Source organism: Pongo abelii, chromosome 4 (genome assembly GCF_028885655.2).
Source record: "Pongo abelii isolate AG06213 chromosome 4, NHGRI_mPonAbe1-v2.0_pri, whole genome shotgun sequence".
Classification (NCBI taxonomy): domain Eukaryota; kingdom Metazoa; phylum Chordata; class Mammalia; order Primates; family Hominidae; genus Pongo; species Pongo abelii.
Window position 1 is genome coordinate 150,941,677 of NC_071989.2, and position 21,839 is coordinate 150,963,515.

The following is a 21,839-nucleotide window of genomic DNA, read 5'->3' on the forward strand; positions in this document are numbered from 1 at the left end:
TTATTTTAAGTTCAAAATCATCACATTTATTGCTCCTTGAATTTCCCGAGTTTTCTTTTTTTAACTTTTATTTTAGGTTCGAGGGTACCTGTGAAGGCTTGTTACATAGGTAAACTCGTGTCATGGGGGTTTGTTGTACAGATTATTTCATCACCCAGGTATTAAGCCTCGTACCTAATAAGTATCGTTTCTGTTCCTCTCCTTCCTTCCATCCTCAAGTAAACCTCAGTGTCTGTTGTTTCTTCCTTTATATTTATAAGTTCTCATCATTTAGCTCCCACTTACAAGTGAGAATGTGGTGTCTGGCTTTCTGTTCCTGTATTAGTTTGCTGAGGATAATGGCCTCCAGCTCCATCCATGTTCCCACAAAAGACTGGTCTCACTCTTTTCTATGGCTGCATAAAAAAGTACATGTGGTACATATACATGGAATACATGGAATACATGGTGTATTCCATGGTGTATATGTACCACATGTTCTTTAGTTTGTCATTGATGGACATTTAGGTTGATTTCATGTCTTTGCTATTGTTAATAGGAGCACATCTATTTAAATTGTACAGTTAGGTACATTTTGATGAATGTATATACCCATGAAATCACCACCACACTCAAAATACAGAACATTTCTATCAACCCTAAAACTTTCCTTATGACCCTTTGGGAAATTTTCAATAATTATTTCTTCAGATATTTTTTCTATTCCCTCCTCTCTCCTCTTCCTCTGGAATTACAATCATATGTATACTGAACATCTGGATATTGCTCCCCCAGGTCTCTAAGGTTCTCTCCATTTTTCTTCAATCTTCATTTTCTCTGTTGTTTGGGTGTGGCATTTCTGTTGCATTATCTTCATGTTCCTTGATTCTTCCTTCTGCCATCCCCAATATTCAGTTAAGCCCATCTAGTGAACTTTTAAAATGTCAGATTTTGTACTTTTCAGCTCTAGAATTTCCCCCTTTTTTATTTTATATGTATTTTAGTTTTAATTTCTCCACTGAGAGTTCCAAGCTGTTCATTCAGTGTATACCACATTTTCCTTTGATTCTTCGAATATATTTATAATAATTGGTTTAAAGATTTTTGTCTGCTAAAGGCAACATCTGGAGCCACTCAGAATCAGTTTCTATCGGCTGCCTTTTTCTCTGAGTGTAGAGTGCACTTTAATGTTTCTTTGCATGTATAGTAATTTCTGGTTGAAAGTTGGGCCTTAAGGCCGGGCGTGGTGGTCCACGCCTTTGATCCCAGCACTTTGAGAGGCCAAGATGGGTGGATCACAAGGTCAGGAGATCGAGACCATCCTGGCTAACACGGTGAAACCCCATCTCTACTAAAAATATGAAAACAAAATTAGCCGGGCGTGGTGGTGGGTGCCTGTAGTCCCAGCTACTCGGGAGGCTGAGGCAGGAGAATGGCGTGAACCCAGGAGATGGAGCTTTCAGTGAGCCGAGATCCTGCCACTGCACTCCAGCCTTGGCAACAGAGCGTCCATCTCAAAAAAAAAAAAAAGAAAGAAAGAAAGAAAGAAAGTTGGGCCTTATGGATAATACATTATGGCAACTCTAGATTCTGTTGTATTCTTCTGAGGACTATTGAGTTTTTGTTCTAGTAGGCAGCTGACTTGTTTAGTCTCCAACCACAAACTTTGTCCCCCTGTGATACACAGCAGCCAATATCTCTCTTCTCATGGCTTCCTATTGCTGCTTTTCTGTCTGCCCCTTTGGGGGTTTTCCCTGTTTCTGTGTAATTTTGTAGTTAGCCAAGGATTTCAGCAGAGATGGAAGTCACCTTCTTTGTGCACTTTCTTGCTTATAGGTGCTTCCTCTCCCTGATTTGTAGCTATTTGGCTGATTTTAGGCTGTCTCTGACATTTCAAGGCTGCAAGATTCAATTTTCTGCCACCTGCATTGTGCATGGTTAGGAAATGTACTAAGTCTGTCTGTTTGTTTGTTTGTTTGTTTGTTTTTAAAAGGCAACACATTCACATTGCTCTGTATTCAAGGGGAGATTTATCTCTGGTTTCTGTCTCCTTTTTCACCAGGTTCCTAAGGGTATTTTACCACAAATGTGTAGTTTAGCTTTTGGCCAGAGACCTGGACAGAGTTTATACTCAGAGTTTTATACTTCTTCAGTGGTTTTTCTGCTGCCAGTACTTTTCCTGTAGACTTCTAGCTACTTTTCAGCCTTGAACTCCTATCTGTGGAACCTTTAGCTAGTAGGGCTGTGGTTTTCCACGGCTGTTTTTCACAGCCCTAGCTGTAAGGGTTGGGCATCACCCTCGGGTGAGGAAGATATAAACTTGAAATTCCTAGTGCTTCCTGTGGCAGTTTTTAAGATTAAAGTCTCCTGCTTCTATCTGCTTTTGGATTCTCTCCAGGGTCTTTAAATAGTTCTTCTTAAAAAAAGTTGTGTTTTTTTTTTTTCCCCCTAAACCTGTTTTTATCATTGTTATTGGTGGGAACATTTCAAAACCACTTCAATCCTCTGCCATTTCTGGAAGTTTCTGCGTATTGGGTTTTTAATTTCAATGTCTCCATTTTTCATTTGAAGTTTTATTTAGTTACTTTCTGAATTAAATCTGCTAGTGTTTATGATAGCTTTTTTATTTCTCAATTTTAAGTCCTTTTTGAAAAACGTGTTGGATCATTTTAAAGATGCTTATTTTATGGCCTGTATCCAGTCAGTGTCCTGAAGCTCTTGAATGTTCAGTATCTGAAGCTCTTGCATGTTCAGAAGTGACTTTTGGCGTGTCTGCTGACTCTCTTTTAACTTTTTGTAAGTAATTTTTGAATTATGAGCTATTGATCAGGGTGCAGTAAACATGGAAACACCAAGCATCTTGATTTAGGGCTTTAGATCTACAGAGAGGCTTTTCTTTGCTGTCACCTGGTGTCCCAGGAATATCGCGGACCTCTTTCTTATGTTAATTTCTAAGGCTAAGGGTTCCTAGAGCAAGCAGGTATAACTGTGTAGCCCAAATCGTCTTGAGGACAGGCTCATGATTATAAAGTCTTGGAGAACTTTCTTCTTCATGGCACAAGGTTGAAGAGAGCCACATCCTCAGGCCAATGAATAGGCTATTTTTTTTTATCCATCCCTTCTCTGACTAGAGTGTAGTTCTTCAAAACTCCTGGTTAGAAGATGTCTCGATTGTGGTTCCTGCCTGCCTTCGGCTCAAGACCTAGTTTCCTACCTGCTCCTGCTTCCTGAGGAGTTTAAAAACCTCATCTACTTGACTGATGAACCCCCAATACTGCCCACTTACTGCTATGATTTTTTAATTTTCCTCTTTGACTCTCTACTTTGCGAATTTTAAAACAGAAGTAAAAAGAATAGTATAATAAACACTCATACACCCACTGCTTAACAACTTACATTAGAGTTTTCCAGAGAACCAGAACCAATAGGGTGTGTGTGTGTGTGTGTGTGTGTGTGTGTGTGTGTGTGTGTGTATGAGATAGTTAGATACTTACTTTAAGGAATTGGCTTGCATGATTGTGGAGGCTGGCAAGTCCATTGTACCTGCAGGGTATGATGGCACACTGAAAACTCAAGTAAGAGCATGGTAGTACTTACCTGTATTCCCAGCTACTTAGGAGTCTGAGGTGGGTGGACCCCTTGAGGCCAGGAATTTGAGGTTGCAGTGAGCTATGATCGTGCCACTGCACTCCAGCCGGGAGACAAAGTGTGAGACTCTCATATCAACATAAATAAGGAAAAAAATACCTAAAGGAAGAGCTGATGTAGTTTGAGTGTGAAAGCTGTCTGCTGGCATAATTCCTTCCTCCTCAAGGGAGGTCAGTCTTTTTCCTATTCAGGCCTTCAGCTGATTGGATGAGGCCCACCCGCGTTACGGAGGAGAATCTGCTTTACTCAAAGTCTAATTAAGTGTTAACCTTACATAGAAGATACCTTTACAGAAGTATCTAGAATAATACTTGACCAAATATTGGGAGACTGCAGCCTAGACACATTGACACATAAAATTAATCACTATACAAATTAATAATAATTCCGTAATATCATCCTTCACTAAATCCTTAATAATTTTTAAATATCATTTAATGCCCATTTCATATTCACATTCCTCCAGTTTTTTCAAAATTGTCTTTCATAGTTGTATTTTGCAAATCAAGTTCCAGTCAAAGACTAAGCATTTATTTAATTATTTTGTCTTTTAATTCTTCCTTAATTTAAAACAAGTAGAAGAAATCTTCCAGAGATATGACAAAAAAAACACCAAAAGATGGAAAATAGAGATAGAAAAAAAAGAACATTAAAGGATCAAATCAGGAAGTCAAGCTTCTACTAACAGTAAAGCCGGGTTGGTGGGGGATGCTTAATAAATGGATAGAAGACAATTATCTAAGAAATTTTACCAGAGAATTTCCTAGAACCAAAGGACATACTTTTCTAGATTGGAAGGGCCCACCACAAACTCAACACAGTGAATAAAAAGATCCACACTAAGACTCACTATTAAAACATTTCAAATACTGGAGGCAAAGAAGATACTGAAAATTTCCAGAGGAAAAGAAGGCATGCCGTGTAATTGATCAGAAATCAGAATGACATCACACTTTTTCATTTCAATACTCTTAGGGGACAAAAGAACAATGCCTTCAAGTTTATGAGGGAGAATAATTTCCAACTGAAATTTCCATACCCAACCAGACTGCCACAGAAGTAAAAGGTTAGAATGAAGACATTTTCAGCACAAAGCCCCTTTAAAAAGGGACTTTCCATGTACCATTTATAAAAAAGCTACCAGAGGATATTTTAAAAGATGGGTAGGTGGGTGAAGAATAAATCAAGAAAGAAGATTCTGTGGGATCCTAGAACAGCCAGTCTAAAACAGGAGCGAGTTATAAGGAATCCCAGGAAAATCGTGGAGGGAAGCCACAGGGTGACTGCTCTGCAGGAGGCCCCGAGAACAGCCTCACAAATTGGAGAAAGAGATTGGAGGGCTTCAGAAAGGATATTGCAATGAAAAATTGAAGTGATATGCAATGTAGTTGACTGTACTGAGAGGCTTTTTAGAGTTTTACCACAAGTTAGGGGCTGAATTAATGACTTTTTATTTTTATTTTTTCAGACGGAGTCTCGCTCTGTCACCCATGCTGGAGTACAGTGGAGCAATCTCAGCTCACTGCAACCTCCACCTGCCGGGTTCAGGCAGTTCTCCTGCCTCAGCCTCCTGAGTAGCTGGGACTACAGGCGCCTGCTACCACTCCCAGCTAATTTTTTGAATTTTTAGTAGAGACGGAGTTTCACCGTGTTAGCCAGGATGGTCTCGATCTCCTGACAGTGTGATCCACCAGCCTCGGCCTCCCAAAGTGCTGGGATTACAGGTGTGAGCCACCACACCCGGCCTGAATTAATGATAAGTAGATTGAAAATGGAGGAAATAAAAACCAGACACTGATGTAAGAAAAGACACATAATCATCTGTGTGGTCTTTATGCAACTAACAGTTACACAGTTTTACTAACGTAAACATTGAATGTTGATCTAACCAGTGGTGTGCTGTGGCTACATAGGGAGGGTGCAAATGGCACTAGGATGCAGTGGAGTCTGTGTATACATCTGGCTGGCGGATAGGGCATAAAGCTAAATCCTTATTTCCCATAATGAAGCCAATAGACACTGTTTAATATTGAAAAAAAAATCAGGAAATGCAATATCAACATGATGTTTAGAAATACAAAGTTATCAAAAGAAATATCTAGAGGAAATGAAAATAGTTGCCTCTGGGGAGCAGGAAGTGGGTGCAATGGGAGGGGAGCCTGCTGTTTTTTGTTATAAACCGTATAGTACCATATGACTTTTTAAACTATGGATCTGCATTCATTTGATAATATTTTAAAATAAAAAATTTAAAATTCATTAATTTCAGATTTTGTTTGTTTGTTTTGCGATAGGATCTCACTCTGTCGCCCAGGCTGGAGTGCAGTGGTGTGATCCCAGCCCACTGCAGCCTCAACCTCCCAGGCTCAACAGATCCTCCCACCTTAGCCTCCCCAGTACCTGGGACTATAGGCGTGTGCCACCACACCTGGCTAATTTTTGTATTTTTTTGTAGAGAGGGGATTTCGCCATATTGCCTAGGCTGGTCTCAAACTCCTGGGCTCCTGGGCTCAAGCAATCCACCTCCCAAAGTGCTGGAATTACAGGCACAAGCCACCACGCCCACCCTAATTTCAGATTTGTTAATACTCTTAGTAACTTACTGTGTGACACACGTCACCGTGCAGTATCATATCATCATGTTGGTGAAGTTCTAAGTCACCTTCACCTTCTTCAGTGCAGGATAGTCTACCTCCTACATTTTCATTGTTCAGTACAGTAGCCACTAGCCATGCATTGCTATTTCAATTTAAATTAATTAAATTTACATAAAATTCAAATTTTAATTCTTCAGTCACACAATTCACATTTCCAAGTGCTCAAGAGTCACATGTGGCTAATGACTACCATACTGCACAGCACAGATATTATTTCCATCATTATAGAAAATTCTATGGACAGCACTACCCTAAATTGTTCTCAGATTCATCCCTTCTTCCCAGCATGTTGCCATTCTCTCTGATGCAGTATAGAGTAGTGATGGAAGGTGTGGACCCCGGAGTCGGAATACATGAGCTCAAGTATGGGTGTCATCACTTACTTGCTGTGTGAGTTTGGGTATATCATATATCCTCTTGGTTCTTCAGTTTCCCCATCTATAAGATGAAGATACAAATAGCATCGTCACCTCCTGAGGGTTGTAAGGGTAGACTGTGATAATGCATTTATATGAAGTGCTTAGCACCATGCCTGGCTCATGGGAAACACCCAGTAAAGGTTGCCTGCTGCAATTACTCTTCCTCCTCTTCCTCCTCCTCCTCCTCCTCTCCAACCCCCCATATCCTGTCAGCCACTTCTGAGCTCTCATGCAGCCCTGAAAGACAGTTCCCAATCAAACTCAAAGCTTCCCACCTCGAAGCCCACCTCTCTCTCTTTCTCTCCCCAAGGACTTCCTCGGGTGCTCCAGGAGCTTGTCATTCCAGAGGCAGAGCAGCCCAGAAGTCCTGGGATTTACACCTCTAGTAGAAACCCTCAACCAGAGAAGGATGGAAGTCAATGGGTAAGTACCCCAGCTTCCCTTGTTGGGCAATTCTTAGGTGTTTCCTCCATAATTCCTCAGAGTGCCCCCATTGGAATTAAGGCCAGTTTTCTACAGCAGTGACCTGCTCAGGGATATGCCTTTTGTTGGCCCTTCTTTCTTCCACGTCTGACTTTCTCCTCCCTCAACTTGTAGTTCTTGGACTTTCCTCTCAACCTGCACCCAAGTCATGGTCTCAGGGTCTGTTTTTGGGGGACCCACGCCAAGACTATTATTATCATCGTCATTGTCATCATCATCATTGTGAATTCATTTTCTTTCTTTCTTTCTTTTTTTTTTTTTTGAGACAGAGTCTTGTTCTTTTGCCCAGGCTGGAGTGCAGTGGTGTGGTCTCAGCTCACTGCAACCTCTGCCTCCTGGGTTCAAGTGATTCTCATGCCTCAGCCTCCTGAGTAGCTGGGATTACAGGCATATGCCACCACGCCCAGCTAATTTTTGTATTTTTAGTAGAGATGGGGTTTCATCATGTTGGCCAGGCTGGTCTCCAACTTCTGGCCTCAAGTGATCCTCCTGCCTCGACCTCCCAAAGTGCTGGGATTACAGGCGTGAGTCACTGCACCTGGCCAATTTATTTTCTCCTTATCTCAACACCAAGCTCCTGCAGGAGCCTCCTGGCTGATTTTCCCATCTTCTTTTCCACGCTACAGCTAGAGCTATCTCAGTTTAATCAAAATGTCGAGTTATGACTTACCTGCTTAAAATCTCCACTGGTTCCTTCTTGCCTAAAGGCAGAGTGGAAGCTTAGTCCTGCAATAAAGAACCTTCCCAAATTCCCCAGATTTGTGAAGTAAGTTTCCTACTTTACAGGCTTCACCTCTGGCAAGTTGTGCTGCTCAACATCCTTTAAACCTGGTGTTCTTGTCCTTGTGCCCAAACCCGTGCTGTCTCCTCTGACTGGAGTCATAATAATAGCAGTAATAGTAAATACGCATGGACCACTTTCCCTGTGCCTCACAGTGTTTCTGTGCAATCTGCATGGCTTAGTTCACTGAATCCTCATGCCAACTGTGTGAAGATGCTTATGCTGTTCTCTCTGTATTAGAGATAGGGAGACCAAGTCTTAGGGAAATCACAAATACAGTATTGGCATCAGAGGACTCCAGAGCTTGTGCCCTCTACTTGGCAGGAAAGTGACATTACACACACAGTTAACTCACAGGAAAGAAACTTTACTTACTCAGGAGAGAGAAAAGAAAACGTCACAGTTAATAGTGTGGGTGATCTGCTCATCCTTCTACTCCTTGCATTTGTGGTCCCAGGGCAGTGAGAGGTGAGGTGGGAGTCTGCTGTTACCCCAGTTTTCTGAGCCTCTCATACCAGGAGCACTTCTTGGCCAAGGGTGATTATGGTGCTTAATTATTCACTATATTCACAGGATGTAGCCCCCAAACACATGTCAGTGACTTCCTCTGGTGCTCAGCTGAAGAAGCAGTGATCTGTGATCTGTTTCCATGTGGGAGAAAGGAACGGCCATGTTGGATTTGCCCAAGGATGGTACATGTGTCTCCCTGCAGGCTTGTTGGGGGTGACTTTGACCATGTGTGGCTCCCTTTCGTGCGTGACTCTCTGGTATCTAATCCACGAGTGAGGTGAGACTCCATGGTCCTGCTTCCTTTTCCTACTTCCCCACCTGGTAGACACCTGCTGTCTTAGTCTGTCTGGGCTGCTGTAAAAAAATACCACAGACTGAATAGCTTATAAACAACAGAAATTTATTGTTCACAGTTCTGGAAGCTGGGAAGCTCAAGATCAAGGCATCGGCAGATTTGGTGTCTGGCAAGGGCCCACTTTCTGGTTCATAGAAAGTGGTTCATGGCTCCTTTTGGCTTTGTCCTCACAGTGGAAGGGACAAGGCAGTTCCATCAGGCCTCTTTTATAAGGGCACTAATTCCATTGACCAATCACCTCCCAAAGGTCCCATCTCCCACCACTGTCCCATTGGTGATTCAGTTTCAACACATGAATTTTGAGGACATGCAAACATACAAACCATAGTGCCTGCTTATCTCTTCTGATAGAACTGAAATGTTACTCGTCTGGGAAGTCTTCCTTAACTCCCCTGGGAAGAATTTTTCCTCCCACCTGTGTTCTGGTAGCATCCAGTCCATATTCCTCTTAGTGCTCTCCTGTTACATTTAATGATTTGTTCGTATATCACATTCTCCAGCCAAGTTGTGAGTGTGAACTTCTCAATAGTATCGGTTTTTTGTTCTCTGGATTCTTTGGTGTCTATTACAATCCCTTCTTCCATACCAGGAATTCAGAAACTACTTTATTGTTTGGTTGTCAGGAAGGCAGATCTCCATGCCTTTTAAACTTTTATTTATTTATTTATTTATTTATTTATTTATTTATTTATTTTTTCTGAGATTTTCTGAGACAGAGTCTCACTCTGTCACCCAGGCTGTAGTGCAGTGGCATGATCTCAGCTCACTGCAACCTCTGCCTCCCAGGTTCAGGTGATTCTTGTGCCTCAGCCTCCCGAATGGCTGGGATTACAGGCATGCGCCACCATGTCTGGCTAATTTTTGTGTTTTTAGTAGAGATGGGGTTTCTCCACGTTAGCCAGGCTGGTCTCGAACTCCTGACCTCAAATGATCCACCTGCCTCGGCCTCTCTAAGTGCTGGGATTACAGATGTGAGCCACCATGGCTTACATGGTGAGGCATGGCACCCAGCCCCATGCCTTTTAGAAAAAAGAGTGAGATCAATTCAGAGTGGTTATTATAAAGAATCAGTCATGTTTCTTATAGAACCTGGAATACCAAAAATATTTTGTCTCTATTCACTTTATTTCCCTTTGATTTCTTTGTTCTTTCCATGGGATCACTATTTGACCTTATGACTCTAAGGAGCTAGTTTCTTTTTTTTTTTTTTGAGATGGAGTCTCGCTGTGTCGCCCAGGCTGGAGTGCAGTGGCACGATCTCGGCTCACTGCAAGCTCCGCCTCCCGGGTTCATGCCATTCTCCTGCCTCAGCCTCCCGAGTAGCTGGGACTACAGGCACCTGCCACCACGCCCAGCTAATTTTTTTGTATTTTTAGTAGAGACGGGGTTTCACCGTGTTAGCCATGATGGTCTCAAACTCCTGACCTCGTGATCTGCCCACCTCGGCCTCCCAAAGTGCTGGGATTACAGGCTTGAGCCACCGCGCCTGGCAAGGAGCTAGTTTCTGAAAAGTAATGTGAGCTGTTGAGTTTTCCTCCTTAGATCTATAAAAACATATGTATGTTGTCTATTTTCATACCCAGATTAAGACATTGCCTCCAGCCAGCCAATTCCCCTTCTCCTGTCCCTGAGTCATGAAACTGGCACCATCTCTGAAAAGTTTCCAAGTTGTCTTTCTGTTTTTGTAGCTTGTGAAAGATGTGGTTTTTGGTTGTGTGATTCTTTTTAAGCTGCTTCATTTGTTTTTGGACTGAATAGTAGCATAGCTACCCAAACTTGGACAGAAATATCAAAATCAGAATCTCTGGAAGTACAGCAATAAGAAGCTAATTACTTCATGTTTTCAATATGAATGAGACTCAGATACAGAACAGAATCACTGCTTCCCTGTTCTAACTCGCACCTCAGCTATGCTGGCAAACCTTGTTTTTCCTTTTGGGTTTAAGGGAATATGTTGGGAATAAAAAGAATTTTCCTGTACTCCACCTGCTGAATGGAATGAAAAAAAGCCTCCATGAAAGATGTAAGTATTTAGCAAATACAACTTCAGCTTCCAAAGTTTCATGTCTGAAATACATTTCAGAGTTTCAGATTTGAATCCAGGCCAGAAACATGCATGCTGTTACTGATTATTTGTGTCCTTTGGCAGAGGGTCTAGGGAAGTGTTATAATTCAGCTGTGTGGGGAGAGAGGATGATCGTGTATATGTGGCTTCTACATGGTTGTCTGCAGATGGTGGAGAATGGAGTCCACCAGCTTCCCTCTTCTATCACTGGCTTCTACCTCCCTGGATGGCCTTCCTTCATACCATGCCCTGCCGCCCCTTGCCTTCTATACTTGAGCCTCACTGGCATCATTCTTTTTCCTGCCACAGGGCCTTGGCACATGCTGCTGCCTCTATCTGGAGTGTTCTTCACAAGCCTTGCCATATCTCTTTAACTAGTCAACTCTTACTCTTCCTTCAGATATCAGCTGACTTCCTGGGGGAAGCTCTTAAGTGAAATGAAGTGAAATCCCCTTCTTATATGGTCCGAGGACACTGGATACTTCTTTGCAAGCAGCTGTGACAGTTGCAGTTTTACATTTCTCTGTGTGATTCCTTGGGTAAATTACTTCCTAAAGTGTGGTATATGTATGACGGGAGAGATGGTATGTGGATGTCCTTTTATGATGTTAAAGTTATATGTTTATTTTAATGTGTATTAGAAGAAATATCTATATAGTACTACTAGTAATGAATACTTACACTTTTATGAGTATTTTTGCATACAGTGGGCCTTAAAGTAGATAAAACAATCCATCTTACATAAATTATATAAATGAGAAGTACCATAATCAGACAATAGGTATATATGGCAAAAATTTTGGAAGCAATATGCAAATGGTTGAAATTTGAAAAATGTGTTCATCAATATCTGTCTCCCTTTATGAGAGTGTAAGCTCCAGGAAAGAGGTTTACTGTGCACCCTTGCACCCACCAGACCTAGTGCATATTTAGGTCTTAAGAAATATTTGTTGAAAGAATGGACAAGTGATTGAATGAAAAACCTAGTGATTTAACCAGTGCCCCTCCCAAGTAACATTAGGACAGGTGATTAGAAAGAAGGTTAAGGTTTCATTGAGGATCATCCATATAGATTGCAGACAGGGGATAGGCTGGAACTTTGTACAATGCCTATACTCATTTTGATGACCAGAGCAAGAAAAACAATATGACCCTTGAACTAGCTGAAGAGAGCTATGGTATCTTTTAAATCTTCTCTTAACTAAACAAATCTCGTTTCTTTAGTTGTTTTTTGTTTGTTTGTTTTGTATATGTTTTTATGGCCCTTTACTAGTCATCCGTTATTCTCCACATAATTTTGTTTTAAAATTTATAAAGGTTTATTTAATATGCAGCATCTAGAATAAGATACCATAGTCCACATGTGGGCTGACCAGCTGAAACTACAATAGGGAAATTATCATCATCTGGGTCTTATTAAACTTGGAGTCAACTAAGATTCTCATCTTTTTCATATGCACTGCTGTGGAACAAGATCTCTCCAAATACGGATTCATGAAATTGATCACTCGGAACCTAAATGGAGGCTCTAAAAGGTTATTTTTAGTCCTATCTTATTATATAATATATAGGATATTTATTATAAAAATAATGGCACGTTTATTTAATCCTTATTATATGCTAGATATTTTGTTAAAAATACTTGCATGCCTCCCTCTCATTTAATCTTCCCAACAACTCTGTGAGGTTGATACTATTTGTATCCTCATTTTACAGAGGAGGAAATGGAGGCACAGACAGATTAAGTAATTTGCCCAAAGTTACAAAGTCAGTAAGTGGAGGAGTCAAGATTGCAACTCTGTCTGACTTCTAAGGTATCTTCTTCTGTATCTGTATCTCACGTTGATTTGTGTTAATTTAAAGTAGGGAATGACTCAACTATATGTAAAGATAGTACCTTGAACATACCTAGTGTTCTTCTGAGAATCTCAGAAGGCTTAGAAAGATAGCATTTTTTTTTAAAGGAAATAAAGCCAAAAAATTAGCACTTTCTCCACCACTATAAGCTTTTTCAGAGAAAGAACCACCTTTTTTCATCTTTGAATACTCTGTATCTAGCAGAGTATCTAAATCATGTTTATGACAGTTAACAGTTTATTGCTTTTCTGCTCCAAATCTACTCTTTGCATCATTTTGCTACAGTGAAGCGGAACCCTGAAAACATTTCTATACCAGCTGATATGAAGTAACGTTTGTCAGTAGAGGGCGCTGGGGAGACGCTATCAGAAGAAGGGGCATTTCTTTGGGGTTCTTGTACTTTTCTTCTTGCTCCTGTGTTTCTTCTTGCTCCTATGGTGCAGTGGCCACCGGGCAGCTCCCTGTGGAGACCTGCTGGTGCACACCTTTTGGCGAGTTTTACTGGCACCCCAGCAAGTTGCTTCCAGAGAGTTTCACCAGCATTCTAGTGGGAATGAAGCACCTCGGTGAAATTCTTCACCATCCAGTGGGCCATGGACATATCTCGAATGCAGCCTGAGTCTCATCTTGACAGGGTGTCCTTTTTCAAATGAGTTCCTTCCTTGAATACTCTCCTCAGCTTTGAAGATAGTAGTTGCTCTCTACACCTGCTATTCCAATGTTCTTTAGAGATCTCCTTACCCTTCTTAGTAGTTAATCCCTTTTACTAGTTAACAATTCTTTCCATTAAAATATCCCTCCTATTCAAATGATTTGTGTGGTTTCTGTCTCCTGACTGGACCCTGACTAATATAGACAATAAATAGTTAATGGATGGGCTGGGCATAGTGGCTCATACCTGTAATCCCAGCACTTTGGGCGGCTGAGGCGGGCAGATCACTTGAGGTCACGAGTTCGAGACCAGCCTGGCGACATGGCAAATCCCTGACTAAAAATACAAAAATTAGCCGGGCGTGGTGATACTCGCCTGTAGTCCCAGCTACTCAGGAGGCTGAGGCAGGAGAATCACTTGAACCTAGGAGGCGGAGGTTGCAGTGAGCCGAGATCATGCCACTGTGCTCTAGCCTGGGCGACAGAGTGAAGTTTTTTGAAGTGAAGTTTCTTGGAGTTATACATTTTCTCTCTCTCTCCTTCCTTCCTTCCTTCCTTCCTTCCTTCCTTCCTTCCTTCCTTTCCTTCCTTTCCTTCTTTTCTTTCCTTCCCTTTTTTCTTTCTTTTCTTTTTTTCTTTCTTTCATTTCTTTCTCCCTCTGCCTCCCTCTTCTCTCTTCTCTCTCTCCCTGCCCTACCCTGCCCTGCCCTGCCCTGCCCTGCCCTTTTCTTTCTTTCTCTCTCTTTCTCTCTTTCTTTCGTCTTGCTCTGTTGCCCAGGCTGGAGTGCAGTGGCATGATCTTGGCTCACTGCAACCTCCACCTCCTGGGTTCAAGCAATTCTTATACATTTTCAAGCAATCTATAAAACCTACCTCTTTTTGGCCGGGCATGGTGGCTCACACCTGTAATCCCAGCAGTTTGAGAGGCCAAGGCGGGCGGATCATGAGGTCAGGAGATCGAGACCATCCTGGCTAACATGGTGAAGTCCCGTCTCTACTAAAAATACAAAAATTAGCTGGCGTGGTGGTGGATGCCTGTAGTCTCAGCTACTCGGGAGGCTGAGGCAGGAGAATCACTTGAACCTGGGAGGTGGAGGTTGCAGTGAGCTGAGATTACACCACTGGACTCCAGCCTGGGCAACAGAGTGAGACTCCGTCTCAAAAAAGAAAACCAAAAACCTACCTCTTTTTCACCTCAATTAAATATACAGCAGATTTCAGTAGCATCAAGGATATAGAAACATATTTCCCTGTCATGTGCTCTCTCTGCACAACCATCTTGGATTTGCAATTTTGTCCTGTATTAGCAGAAACAATCTGCCCAGTCTTAAAACTTGTACCATTTCCTGGGTCAATAGCACTGTCCCTAATGCAGGTGTTCTGTTTTGAGAATGCAATAGATTTTACTATTCATTTCCACAGGAAGTTGCTAAACTCTTAATACAGTTGATATTCCCAGGCTCTGAACAGTCTTGTTTTTCTAATCCATGCAAAACGAGTTAGTATATAATACATTCCTATAACTTATTTTGGAGAATAAGGCATATTAGAAAATAATCCAACATCTTACTCTTATGTATCTATGGGTCAGACTAAAAAAAATTATTTCCTAAGAAAACATGAAATGTGAAAATCACAGTGAAGTGTGTCTCTGTGACAATTGGCACAAATTGACTATTTACAGCTCTATCCCCAAACACTTTGGCCAAGTGAACCAAATCCTTAAATTGAACACAGTTCCAAACAGGGAATGCCCAACCCTTCATTAAGGCTGATAGAAAAGCGCATCAAGGACATGTGAGGTTTTCCTTGTTTATGTAATAAAACAGACACCAATGTTTAGCTGCTGAATGTGTAAATATAGCCTGCGTGACAGTGGGGAGCTAAGAAGGAAGGAAGCAATTTGGGAAATACCTCCTTCCCACATCACAAACATTCTCAGAACCATCAGAAGACCCCAAAGCGAGGCCCTACAATATGTGCATTTTATAAAACAAACCCACCCTCTGGCTTCAGGCTGTGTGTGACCTGGTTTCTCTTTTTAATTTTATAACTAGGGTGGAAAGCTAACAGTGTAGTATGTCATGGTCAATATGTCAACCGCAAAGTGGGTCCAATGTTGCAGAAAGATTCCAATAGTCATTTAGTACATTTCCCTTGTTAATTGACAGAATGGTAGTTCAATCACTAGGGTCTGGAGTCCCTAGCATCAGATCCCCAGGCCTAAAGCTCTGAGTTCTCTGAGTCGATTTTAGTGTACATTTATGTACAATGGCAAGAGGAGTTTTTTCTGGGGGGTGGAGGACAGCTTTGGGGAGTGGATTTGAAGGAGGGGGCGCGGAGGTCCCACTTTTTACTAGCCATTATTTCAATTTTAATGGTCGTCAAACAAATCATCCCTAGTCATTTTGAAATGGAGAGCATACAAGTCCTGCTGCTCAGTTGGGCTTAAATATTTCCACCTTGTCACTACTGCTTCCAAAAATATTTTTTGTTAATTTGTGAAAGTGTAGTTGACAGCACATTTTTGTCTGATGTGCTACTACTACCATACTAGCTAATATAACAACCCAAAAGTGCTTAGGATTGGAGATTCCTCCTCCCTTTCCACCCCATGATAAATAGGATATCACTCAGATAAATATGAAAAGTGAAGACTATATTTATATTTTTCTCTTTGTGGTCAAGTTCACTGACAGGAGGTCCATTCTCAGCCACCCACACCCCACCAAATATTTAAGACATAGGATTACTTTGTTTAGTTGGTTCAGCCAAGATGGAAAATGCAGAGCCATGTATAAGCTGCATTCCAGCAGCAATGGTGTTTAGCTTATGACTGAGCCAGGAATGGCACACTTTTTAAATGGTAGATAAGAGGTGAGACAGGATCATTTCCAGAAAGTGATGGGAGCTGGGGAAGATGCATAGAGGCCCCAGGTTATAGCCTTTTCTTGGTTCAATCTGCTTTTTATGTTTTTATTAGAAATGGTTAAGAACTAGGAATTGGTGGGGGGTTGGGGAGGCAACAGAGAGGAATGAAGTGAAGACTGTGGGAGTTAGGGAGGGAATGACCTCAAGACCCAACGTGATGAGAATTCCAAAGGAGCGGGAAGGGGGGGTCAAAGTCTCCAGGGCTTCCAAGAGCAGAAAAATCTGCCAGACCAGCCTTGGAGGCAGCAGTGGGCGCCCATGGAATCTGTTCCATTACATTCATTTTGCATGATTAGCAGCAAACCAGGCTAAAAGAATTAACAGAGCCTTCAAAACAGATGGTTCCTGGGTAACAGGATGTCCTCTTGTCTTGTTTACTCAAGAACAAACTGCGTCTTTGAAAACACTAAAGTCATAACACAAGATCCTCATTGGGTCTCGCCATCTTTGGGAAGAACAGTTGCTTTAAGTCAGTGTTTTTCAAACTGTGGTTGTGACCCATGAATGTTGTGAACCAAGTTAAATGATGTTTGACTAGTGTGTTTTAGTGGAATGTAACAGAAGAATCAAAGTGCCTCTCATCTAGTTTTGTGAAATTTTTGTTTCAGTGGTGTGTATGTATAACAGTGTGTATGTGCCAGTTTGTAATGGAAAATGTAGTTCTTATGGTGGAGCAAGATCCAAAAAGCAGAAAAATATTGCTTTAGGCAACTTTAGAAGGGAAAGAAAGGATTGAGTGTGGTATACCAATATTGTGGTATGTAATTAGCAGAGTGAGCACACTCTCCCCACCTTTTTCCTTAGATGATGCGTGTGCATCTGTGTGTGTGATTCTGCGTGACGTGCTAGGCAGCAGCGTACTTCCTCCTAAGAATAAGATGTCATAAGATCCAGAGGTTTATTTAAGGAAACACTGCTTAGAATGATAATTTAGAAAATCTGAGAAGCAAATCTATAGCTCCACATCAGGGCTCCTAAGATGAAGAGATCCACCCTCTTGCCATTGACTTAAAATTGTAAATAAGTCCTTAAATGTTTTTTTTTTCAGGTCATATAATATCTTTGCCTAAGCACGAGCCAGTCACCTCAACAATAGTAGCATAATTTTACATGGTTTATGTTAAGAAGAAAAGGTTTCACCTGAGTTGTTTATGGTGCCTGGCTCCTCAGGAGGCGAATTTCCTGTATATGTATATTACCCTAACAGAAATGTAGAAAATCACCCATACTGCCTTCTGTTTCCAAACACATTGAAAAATGTTTCTACCTTCGCATTCCCTGTTAGCCTTTAAAGTCTGACATCTGGTAACAAGGTAAGTATCGCAAACTAAGCAGCCACACCTCAGGGATGCTGGGGAAGTCCTTCGATAGAAAGATGAGGCAGCAGGATGCTCAGAAACTCAGAGACATTATCACCTATTATTGGAACATTTATTAATATTTGTAAGGTGCAGACTATGATACACAAAAAGACAGTGATGTGAAATGACAGGCGTCTTCATCAGAGGTCTGCTTTGCAGCCTGTGAGTTTAGTTGTCAGCAGTACACTCAAGGCTGGGGACTTGGCGACTTGGGTTCCTTTGCCTCTGACACAAAGCAAGGACCTTCAGTAACAGCTGATGCTCCAATCAGTTTTTTGTTCACACACACTGTTGGCCATAGGAATCTTTCTTATCATGCCTTCCAAGGAAACCAATACCTACCTCCACCACCATCACATTGCAAATGACCAAAAGCACATATGTTCATGATGCTTTGTTCAGAGCTGGCCCGAAAATGAATCCATATGAGAGGCACATGACAGGAGCTGGCTATGAGACTTACTTAAGACAGCAATGGGAATGTCCCCAGGTTAATGAACTAGAGCATGTTCAAAACAGAGCAGGGAGCTACCAACCTCTTCCTTCTGAGAAGATCTGACACGCTCTTTGGCTGATTTGAAAGCAGTCCCCCTGAAGCTGACCCGATTCTCAAGATGAAAATGCTAAGTTTACCTTGCCATGTCCTCTGACATTTTGATAGGGGTTTATTTTATGCTGGGGGTTGCTGATTCTTCCAAAATCTGGGTTTCTGGGATTTGCTGTTTATTCAGCAGGAACCTACAAAGTCTGTGTTTATTCTTGACTGAAAGAATTGAATCCACAGCATCTTTCTTCATAAATATAATGCCCTGGGAGAAGATACAGCAGCAAACCAGACAGACAAGGTCCCCAGTATCCAGTACAGTGCCTAGCACACAGTAGGCACCTTAATAGTCATTGATAGATGGTCGAGGTCACACTGGTGTTTTTACTACAATGCTTTGCATCTCTGAAATCACAGACTTCCATTTCACAAGTTAGCAATGGTATTTAATTTTCCTTGGCCAATGTTATGCTTGAGTTTGATTCATACAGTAAAAAGTATGGACCATTATAATTATCTTAGATTTCCTCTCTGGGCATCTTTTTCTGGCCAAATCTTCATACTAAAGAGACGTTAAGCCACACTGCAGTTTCTCTAACTTGCCTGCAAAGATTTACTAAAATAAAACAGATTGATCTTATCCAAGTAACAAAAACAAAAAAGTTATGAAATCATTTTGCTGCACAAATCTAAAATACTATTATTAACCATAATGTCAGCTTACTTAGGTCAATTCTTCAATTTCACTATTGCTTTGAACTTTCACAAATTGTCATTTTCCTTCCATTCTAAATATGACAGTTCAGTTACTAAGGAATTGTTTTTAGTTAACAATTACTTCAATTTCATATGAAACATGAGCTAACACTCTCATCAATTTTTATTCACAATTACCATTGCTTAAGAGTTCCTACTTCCAAAACAAAATTTGTAATAGCACAGTGGAAAACAAAAATCTCATTTTATAGGTAAATGTAAGTATCAGATAAGTGAGTAGCTTATACATTGTATCCTATTACTATCGTTCTCAGTGCCTGAATACTAATCAGTTTAACTGCTTTCAAGCTATATATTTTTAAATGCAATTAAAACATACAGTCTCACAGTAAATTTCAATGGCTTATTAAAGGCCTTTACATGGCATCAGTATCATATGTTAGAGATGAATGGTGTTTCTAATTTGCTAGCCACTTGGGTCAAGTTTAAGCAGGAAGCATATTTATACAAGTAATGGTAATACAAACGGTCTCTTGGGAAAAGCTGTTGGTAGGGGTTTAACATTTTTGAAGTATGTTTTTGTATATCTTCGAAATGGGCATTTTATAGGCATTGGGCCAAAGCATCTTAAAATCATGCTCCTTAGTACAGGCATAACTATTGTCAGTGCTGCCTGAATGCTCAGGTAGACTCATGAGGTGTGCATTTTTAAGGGTGAGTTGAGGTCAGGTGAGGTTCGGGGAGTCGAACCACCTTCATTTGAATAACACTCTTTAGGACCAGGACCCTGCTCCTTAACGTATGGCGGGTAGGGCAGCAGTATTGTCAGCACCTGTACCTGGGGGCCTGATGGAACTGCAGAAACTCTGCCCCCAACCCACTGAATCAGAATCTCCATTCAAACCAGGTCGCCAGATGATCTGCAAGCACTTCAGTGTTGGAGAAGCACTGGGCTAGGACCCCAAAGCCTCTGCTTACCAGGGGCCAAGCACAATGTGGCATTACTTTCTTCTTCCTTCTCCTTCTGAAATCATCCTCTTTTTATGATATCCCCTCAGCCAGTTTCCCTTTCTTTCTCCTCACTCCCACACTCAGTCCCCAGATCCACATGAATTTCCCAGCTCTGATATCCTTGCTTGTTATCAAAAAACCACTTCTAGTGCTCTCCACCTGAAGTCACCCAGGGCTCTCTGCTGCTGAGTAACCTTGGGAAGGTCAAGGCGTGGTAATGACTCCCAAGGATTGATTCTGCCTTCCTGAGGCTGGGCCTCCCTTTCTTCATTTATTCTACATGGAGATGCCATCCTTCTAAGTTACCCACCAGAATCCAATCTCTCCTTTCCATTTTAGATGCCTCTGTTCTGAAGGGGGGATTTCCTTGTCCCTGTTTCTGGTCATGGAACGCTGCCTTCCTAACCTGGCATGAAGCTTCTTTGCTAATATTTGCAGGGCACAGGAAGGACAAAAGGGAGCCATGCCAGATGTTTGGGGGAATCACAGACAGGGTTTACTCAGTAGAGGGAAATAGTGTGCAGTTACTAATGTCCCACTTAGCAGACCCCTTAACACACTTCATTTGGCCCCACTTTTGCATTGAGGGACTCAGCCTGCAAGAGGCAATTGGAGATCCAAACCCAGACCCAGACTGGCCAGCCAGTTGACTCCTAGAAGCAATTTGGTCCCTCTGTTCTAAACTGTGCAGGGGTAAAAGGCTCTGCAAAGAAGTGAACTGGGCATTTAGAAGCAAGTTGCTTACGAATTCAGGCTCTGTGGGCTGGGGGTTAGCGCAGCCAATGGTCAAGGGAACATTTTTGGGTCAACCGGGTGAGGACCCCTCGAAGCTTCTCTGGAGTGGTCAACACCCAGAACAGATCTCTTTAATCGGAAGAGACTGGCAGGGGGAGAAACAAGATTGCTTTCTGGCCATAGTGAGTCCGAGGACCGCGTTTGCAGCTTCCATTCTTCTTGAGGCCAACAAACCAATTCTTCTCTGCATGCTTCTTGGATATATAGGTGTTGTAATGGTTCTCCTCCAGCCTTTCCAGGAACAAACATTCCTCATTTGGTGTCTGCTAAAAACATAAAACCAAAAGAGAGTAGGACAATCAGTGAGTAGTTTCACATGGGGATCCCCATCTACTAGCTGTGTGACATTGGGCAAAATACTAAAGCTCTCCATGCCTCAGTCTCCTCTTCAGGAAAATTGGGGTCATGGTGGAACTTATTTCACAGGGTAGTCATAAGGACTTAGAACAGCACCAGGCACTAAAGAGCCGTCAATATGCATTTGCTGTTATTGCAAACTCCCTTTCCATTTAAAATCCATTTTAAAGTAATTAAGATGCTACTGATAAGAGCACTTCTAAGAGTCCTCAGGACTCTAGAATCTCCCACTGGGGACATCCTGCTCGACTATAAGTACCTTGAGGGCAGGGCTGGATCTTTCATCTCTGTAGTGGCCTGGCACACAGGCCTGACCATGGAAAAACATTCAAAATAGGTAAAAACCAGACTGTGATGTGGTGGGTTGTTGTTGTCGTTGTTGTTGTTTTAACTTGAAGACTAGACTTAGAGAATAAACAAAAAGCTGCTAAAATGCCTTTTTATCCTGGTGATTTTCACTAACATCAGGATTTTACCTGAGTATTGTTATGAAGATATGCTTGTGCAAAATTTATCCTAAGCATGAAACATATCCTAGAATGTAAATGTTTTTTAAAATGAAAATAGCTTTATTTTTTGCTCCTTATAAAAAGAATCTTATAAATAGATGCTACTTGTGGTCAGGCACAGTGGCTCATGCCTGTAATCACAACATTTTGGGAGGCTGAGGCAGGAGGATTGCTTGAGCCCACGAATTTGAGGCCAGTCTGGGCAACAT

At 41.7% G+C, this 21,839-nt stretch overlaps 1 protein-coding gene and 2 long non-coding RNA genes across 4 annotated transcripts in view; 2 read left to right on the forward strand and 1 right to left on the reverse strand.

The window, feature by feature from the left end:
• Positions 1–21,839, forward strand: part of LOC134761435 (uncharacterized) — a 383,675-nt gene that overhangs the window by 250,918 nt on the left and 110,918 nt on the right. For both annotated transcript variants that reach the window (XR_010140042.1, XR_010140041.1), the window contains exon 5: positions 7,014–7,126. This is a non-coding gene — a long non-coding RNA (uncharacterized LOC134761435). The remainder of the gene's footprint in view (positions 1–7,013; positions 7,127–21,839) is intronic.
• LOC134761436 (uncharacterized) lies at positions 10,777–12,432 on the forward strand. Its single transcript, XR_010140043.1, has 3 exons — positions 10,777–10,855; positions 11,298–11,436; positions 12,372–12,432. It is a non-coding gene; the product is annotated as an uncharacterized LOC134761436 (long non-coding RNA).
• Positions 18,916–21,839, reverse strand: part of FGF1 (fibroblast growth factor 1) — a gene marked incomplete at its 5' end in the record, with an annotated part of 94,524 nt that continues 91,600 nt past the window's right edge. Inside the window, 1 exon segment of the mRNA NM_001133601.1 lies at positions 18,916–21,030. Within this exon segment, the coding sequence (NP_001127073.1) occupies positions 20,836–21,030 (195 nt within the window). The 3' untranslated portion in view covers positions 18,916–20,835.